A 7,697-nucleotide genomic window follows, 5' to 3' on the forward strand; every position below is an offset into this window, starting at 1 on the left:
CCTCATCATCTATAGAATTTGCTGTTCACGATGATCACTTCTTCCCCAGAAGATACAATAGGATAAAAAGTACTGAGAAAGTATGGAGTATCGGAGTGAAGATGTAATGCTAGATGTACGTGCGTAGAGTATCTGTTGTTAATCACGAATCCCTTTGTGGCGACATTTAATTAGTCGACTATCTCGACCGGGTATTGTCAAACTACCTCAAATCACACATGATCGCATGTTAGAGTAAGCTTTTAGGGAAGGCATGCAGCCGTGTATTACAAGATAAAATTTACGTCTCTATACTCTACTCTTGAACAACGCATAGAAACGACCAACTGTAAGAGTGTCACTAATGTGTGTGAGTATCAGAAACTTTTCTCTTCAAAGGTACTGCAGGATTATGCCGAGTTAAAGAAAAATTTACAAATGTATTTTGGAAAGATGCTGATCATCATGAAAATACTATCTGCCCATACAACTAGAGACAAGAAATAATTGGTTGCACACGAAAGGAACACCATGAAGATAGTCGTTCACACACACTACCCAAATGATTGTGCTCAAGAAGACAGATGGGAAAACATGTTAGAAGATTTGTCGTAATTTAATCTGGTTCAAATAATTACTTGTTTCTAAATATTCTCTACTAGATAAAAGCGAGAAAGAGGTACGTGCAAGAAGCTTATCCTAGATGTGCAAGCAAAGTAGAAGAAGGCATGAATGTGAGTTATCAAAGTTGAGTTTGATGGAAGCTAATACAGATCATTGGTTGCAGATGTTGTTGAAAATATTGAAGTCAAGAATTGCGCAGGAGAAGTAAAAGCAAGGATGACTGCTATGATTCGTCTAGCGGGAATGGAAAGATTTGTAAAGGTTAAGGTTAGCAGACATTGACAGGAGATTTGATGCTGTTGCGTTGTGAGGTATACATCTTTTAATTAATGTGGCGTGGAGCGTTACTAGTAGACTCATTTTCATACTTGTGAGAGTGTAAAATTTATGCAATAATTTTGTTGTCGCATGTATATTGTCCTGCATATCAGATGCATTGATGGATTTCCTATCCAGTTGTTTGTTAATGTAGTGTTGGGAAACCAAACACACACACACACACACACACACACACACACACACACACACACACACACACACACACACACACACATACATACATACACACACACACATACACACAAGCACGCACGCACGCACGCACACATACACGCATGCCCTGACTCACACACCTAAATCCTAAATTCTAAATGTCAGGAGCTGACTCTAAGAAGTCACGTCTCAAGCTATTACGCTGGGCCATGAGCGCTTCATCAGGAAACTCTGAGTCTGCTCTAGCAAATTCCTTTACCTGGGCCAGGCACTCGCAGGAGCACCGACTTGTGAAGCCAATTGTGGTGCGAACACCCGAAGTCTCAGCAGGACATCAGTGGCTGATGTCACGTCACAACCGATAACCGCTTACAACCCCATTCAATAACCAGATACTCATTTATACTCTTGAGTCGAGAGAAGCAAATGTGTGTTAGTTTCTAGATTAATTAAGGAAATTATGCCATAGTTTGCCATAAGTGTGACTTAAACTTGCAACCATTCAAGGTCCCGGATGTTTTTACTTCGTAAGACGACTGTCTAACCAACCGAGCTACGCACGCCCACACTCACACACGCGCGCGCGTGCTGCGACAAGTGCATGTCTTGTCTTGCAAAAGGGCACCGTCATTTATAGAGATACAAGGTAATCGTGTATGTACATCCATTTCTCTGCCGTTTGTCTACTCGGTTAAGCCCGGTTCACAGTACGACGCTGGCACAGCGTACTGCGACAGTCCTGGACACTGACAAGGACGATCACAAGAGAAAAAGCGACGACTCTGGCGCTGTACCATTCACAGTATTGCGTCTGACGACCGTCCATCGTACAAAGAACACACTGCGACAGTCGACTCGCGCTGCGAAGTAACCACGTGTGTACAATTAACTCGCGAAAGACATGGACGACGACGTTTTTGCTTTTGCTGCGCTGCTGCGCTGTAGTCTCGACAAAGCGTTTTCATTCCTCCTTATGTCCTTTTAGTCCTTCGGCTGGACTTGCCAAACACAGGGAAAACCACCCACACACTCGATGAAAACTTCCATCGACGAATCAATGATCGATGCCGTGTGAACGAATAGAATATTCCGGATACGTCCAGTGATTGACTTTCGATTGGTTGAAACGGAGCACGTGATGTCATCGGACGATGGCTCGTTTCGGGCTAGGACACTCGATTTTAGAACTCTTCTCTATATCAGCGTCGTGAACGCTCGCCTAGCGTCGTGCAAGCGTCGTGCGAGAGTCGCGGACGCTGAAATGTTCACAGTCTGACGATGACGCTCGCTCATCGTCAGCGTCCAGGACACTCGCACGACGCTCGTGCCAACGTCGTACTGTGAAACGGGCTTTAGACGAAAAATAAATTTGACCAAAACAGATTAGATGCAAAAGAGTCGTAAGTTGCGCTTTTCCTGTCTTTTTGTTGCATACTGCTTAATATACCTATAAATTATACAATGAATACGTGATGTGAGACCAATTACAAGAGCGTTTTCAGCTGGTGTCTGACTTATCGCACGGCAAGTGAAAACTGTGCTATAAGTGAGTGTGTGGTATTCATCGGAAGAAAGTTATAGCACACTTACGTCACGTGGATATGGTATAATATACTTAACACTAACATTGACTTAATAATAGCATTGTGTCATTAACTTATTTATAGGTAATTGCAAGACTAACATTATAGACACACGAGAGATGACAGTTATACATAAACGTGTTACTAGAATGACAAATTTTGTAAAGATGACAAACAAATGAAGGCGAACCAACTCGTTCACTAACTAAAGAATCTGAATTGCTCTACTTTGAAGCAGTTTGACTTTCCAGCTAGTCTCTAGATTATACGAACACATACGCATTACAAGTGCTTTTATAATATCTCATCCGTTTGCTGTCTTGCCACAATAATTGTTCCATTAGCGTACATAGAACCATGCATATCCGGAACTTAGCTTGCTACCACCACTTAATAATCCACAGTCATTTGTGCAGTAACTTTGTCGACCTCCAGTTGGACCCCAGCATGCACAGCAGGCGCCATCATCACATCCAAAGAAAGCAGTCGACTGTGAGTCTTGTCCAGAGATTGTCATTTGCCCATGGAAACTGCAAGAAATGTCAAGTGATTTTAATAGTGTCAATGCCAACTCTTCATATAACGGTTTTCTTACAGTATTGCATGCAGTACACGAACTGTTACGCTCGATCGTTTTCGAGCTACGAGCGTATCATTGCTGTAGCAGAGCACGCTTGCCATCGGACAGGATAAACTATTTATTTATCGTCTCTGCTAGTGGCGTAGCTATGGGGGGCCTGGTAGGGGCTCGTGTCCCGAAACATTTTGAGTGTCACAGCCAAATCAATGGACATGACAGCTGACTGTCCTCACAATGGCTCCCGCCGATCAAGGCAGTCTTCTCGTATGAAGGATTTGTGGCAATAGAAATTAACAACTGGAAGTAGCGCTAAAGAACTTGAAAGTAATGTGTAGCCTGAGATGTACCATCGTGTAAATTTGTACTGCGCAGTGTTGGAAGAGAAATGCATGAGTAAGCGGTGTTCAGCGGAAAGCTTGCCGTCAGTGAATACAGCTAGCACCTGTTCTTCAAAGTCCCTCTCATTTATGGGTAATGAGCTTTTGGAGCCATTGATACGTACAACATCGATTTTGACTGTGTTAATAAAAGGATCAGCTAGGTTATACTTGCAAGATTACCAAGTCAATTCTATTGGAGATGTTACACGCTGCCTGCTTAAAGTGAAGACAACATACAAAGAGCTTCAGAAGGTTCTTTGCATAGTGATATGACATTGGAAGTTACCACAGCATTGTGCATGACCTGTGATCTATTATGAGGCGAGAGGCTAAATGACATGGTTATTTTGGCCATCGAAAAGACTAGATTGTGCAGCTGACACTCTAGCAGACTTATATAGACAAAGGCGAAAGGCTGAAGCTCAGATTCAGTCAAATGCATGTGTAGTTGAGGCTGTTGAGCGGTCAATATGTATTAACGCTTGCAACTGCATGAGTGGCAGCTGGTTCGAAGATGGTGGAAGTGAAGGGCCTCTCTATTAGAAATGGTTTCTGTTGCAAATTTCAATCACCATGGCGGCCTACTTCGCTAGCTAGTTGTGCCCCCAGTCTTCACAGCCTGGCGAAGCCACTGAGCTCTCATCGCCATTTGCATTTTGTTAAACGTATTATGCACAGACGACCGCAGTCTGCATACAGGTTCGATAATGGATTGGATCATTTTAGATTTGGATTTTTGGTTATCCCTGTGGAAATGTTGCATAATTTTTTTTTATATTATGTCAAACTTTCAGCTGTAGTAACAACTGCATCATACGACATTAAATCACACAGTCTTATTAAATTTGTTTAGAGAACTGATTATTTCATCGAAATGGTTCATTGACACAGTCAGACACAAGAGTTGATTGTAGTTTACAAAGTAAAATCACAAACATCTATGGAAGTTACAAACATAAATATGCACGTAAACTCACCTAAATGAGCCGTCGTTGCCATCAATAGCACAACGAGTCGAATTGAAACAATTGTTGAATTCATGGAAGGAATTCTAACCGTTAATACGTAGAAGCAACTTACCCAAATAGTAGGGCATGAGAAAATGCACAACAATTAACTTACTAGACTTCCATCTTGAAATTTTGAACATATCTGATTGTCATTTCTTGTACCACCGCGAATGTCAACTGTATATTCAATGTCTGTGATTGCATCATCATCACCACCGCACACATTTGCATTATCAAATCGAGATGTGACAAGTTCAGCAAGAAGTCGAGGACGGGCGAAATGATGGTACCTGACAAACACACCAACACATTTGACGTTCTCTATTATATCGAGATCAAACAACAATTTTCTTTTTTACCAATGTCCTATCGTTTGTTCCATCGAACTCGAACCGGAAAATTGCACACGAAAATCGTTGACGACAATGGATGGAAATCTATTTGACCATCCTTGCGCGCTTGTCAAAGTTACTGGCTCGCTTGTCGGACTTAAATTATTTAATGCCGGTTGAAATGACTTGCCAATCAATAACCATCCGCCACCGTCTGTCGTCATATCACAATAACCCTACAAACACAACATTAATAAAAGCTCCAATGCCCGGCTTCACCCGGGAGACAACACATGACAGGTGCTTCTCCTTTCCAGTTCATAGCGCCGCAGTTGACACACACGTTTGTCATAGAGCCAATACAACACGAAAGTGGAGAGACTGGTCGCCTTTATAGGTAGAGATTATAGCAGAAAGTATCTAAAAATGCGTTTGATGGTATCATAGGTGATGTTGGCCATGAATGATTGCAGTAAATAAAAATGTCGCGTATACACTTGCAATCGTATAGCACATCCGGATATTCCAAAATAAAGTCACGTGCAGTTAGACGAATCTATCAGAGCAGAACTGGAAGTCACATGCAGTACTCACCCGGATAATCCGTTCCCCGTATCTAACGAAGTCACGACTCGTACCAACTCTCGTCATTTCGACAGTCCCGTTGAACGTCGTCTCTTCGAAGACGTTGCTGGCGTTTCGGGAAACAGGTGCATTAAACACGGCAGCTCTTCGACGGTCGTAGACTGGCAAACGACTGTGGGCGTATTTTTTCAAGACCCGGATATCAGCAAAAATATCTTCCCTTTCCCGGTGTCGCCCGCAATAAACGACACGCTCAGCGCGTACCGTCCGACGTCGAAAACGGGCAGTCTAAATTCGGTGGAGATACAATGCGCCGTTCCAGAGATATTGGCGCGCGAGCGAAAGCGAGTGCGATCGGCAGGAAATGGCGTCGTTGTGAGAGAAGTAGGAAAGACGACCACAGTCTCACTTTTGACGCGAATGAATTCGGCGTGCGCGAGCCAAATTCGGCTGAGATCGGACTTGCAACAGACGGACACACTGACAGGCAGACAGACAGGCACCTCTCCTTTATATATATATATATATATATATATATATATATATATATATATATATATATATATATATATATATATATATACATTTGTAATAGCCAAGCGAATGATATATCTATGGACGTGCATTTACTCCTCTAACAAGCTACTGTACATCCAGGTAACTACATAACATTGTGTTTATGCAAGAGAATTATTGCCATTATCTAAGCAAAGAAGAAAATTGCAAAGAAATTCTTACAGCTATTCTTATCGAGACAAATCTTTTTGCCAAATGAATATGTATGCCACTAATTTTCACCACTGAGGATCGTTTTGCTAAATTAACACTGAATGTAGTTTTAGAAATATAGTGATAACGTATTTCATATCCATTTCGAGTATCGATACAAGAACGCAAGTTAGTGATGCACTTGATTCATATTTGTACGCATCGCAAATTTATAGAACGATAAATGCAAGTTTGTCATCACTAAACAGAGCTTAGCACCTCAAAATAATGACAACTGGCTAAGAAGTACCAACTTACCGTCACAGAGTCCATGTTGCTGTCTATTAGGTTGTACAGTCCATTTGGTAGAACAAATGAAAGATATGAGGGTTCCATCAATTCACGGCAACTGCTGCCTGCAAAACCGTCTGTTTAGTTATTAAGTAATTGGTAATTTCATCAAACAAATATATGCGCTTTGGGCCAAACAATCTGTTTTGCACAGAGCTATTAATATACCATTTGTAAGGATGCCACCATTTGTCATCACTTCAATCCACTGAAATTTTCCATTTTCCAAGTCAGCACATATCATGAAGACATCTCTCCTAAGCGCAGAGTTTACCGAAACGGACACGAGACGAATTGAGCCGCGAGTTGATGCTTCACACGAAGGCAAGTCGTCGCTTGAAGACACATTGTTGACAACTCCAGTCTGTGAGAACAAGTTTTCAATAATTGCAACGTACTGCGTTTAAGTGAACGTATTTGTCATGTGCAGAGTTTTGATATAAACAAACTGCGTATTTCTAGTTGTTCCGGTAATTGGAGAGTTAGGGTTAGTGCTATGGTTAGTGTTAGGCTTAGGGTTACGGGTAGGGTTAGGGTTAGTGTAAGGGTTAGGGTTAGGTATGCATTGTTTGTATTTGGGATCTATGGTTTGTAAAGTTAATCCATGAATTGTACAAATGTGCACTTTGAGCACAACATACACATTAATTAAACTTACGCACCGCGTGCTCCAAGAACTCACCCTAACACGTAATACGTTGTTAATTAATTTAGCTACAGTGTTAAGATGCAAATTATGTCGCTATCTTGATTCCGAAGGATCTATTTCAAGTTCTACAAAACGAAGAATCGTTTGTAATTGCAATTTGCTCGTATAGTCTTATTGCTGTTTTTGTCTGCCAGTGTGTGTGTGTGTGTGTGTGTGTGTGTGTGTGTGTGTGTGTGTGTGTGTGTGTGTGTGTGTGTGTGTGTGTGTGTGTGTGTGTTAAAGTTTTGCTGGTTAACATTTTGTGACATTTTCGCTATATCTGATTACAACTCCTAGAAACACGGTGGATGGTAAAAGAAAGCAGCAACAGGACACTGCAATGAGCAGCCTATGCATTTTCTAAATTTCAAGTCGACTGTTTTTA

At 41.6% G+C, this 7,697-nt stretch overlaps 1 protein-coding gene across 1 annotated transcript in view; it reads right to left on the bottom strand.

Annotated features, from left to right (window-relative positions):
- Positions 1-2,798: 2,798 nt before the first annotated feature.
- The window catches only part of LOC134198633 (uncharacterized), a 5,099-nt gene continuing 200 nt past the window's right edge, over positions 2,799-7,697 (bottom strand). The window contains exons 3-8 of the mRNA XM_062668044.1: positions 6,793-6,988; positions 6,592-6,689; positions 5,008-5,216; positions 4,761-4,938; positions 4,616-4,689; positions 2,799-3,208 (exon numbers count right to left, since the gene is read on the bottom strand). Coding sequence (XP_062524028.1) covers positions 3,019-3,208; positions 4,616-4,689; positions 4,761-4,938; positions 5,008-5,216; positions 6,592-6,689; positions 6,793-6,868 — 825 coding nt within the window. The 5' untranslated portion in view covers positions 6,869-6,988 and the 3' untranslated portion in view covers positions 2,799-3,018. The remainder of the gene's footprint in view (positions 3,209-4,615; positions 4,690-4,760; positions 4,939-5,007; positions 5,217-6,591; positions 6,690-6,792; positions 6,989-7,697) is intronic.

The sequence above is a fragment of the Corticium candelabrum genome, chromosome 2 (genome assembly GCF_963422355.1).
Source record: "Corticium candelabrum chromosome 2, ooCorCand1.1, whole genome shotgun sequence".
Lineage (NCBI taxonomy): Eukaryota > Metazoa > Porifera > Homoscleromorpha > Homosclerophorida > Plakinidae > Corticium > Corticium candelabrum.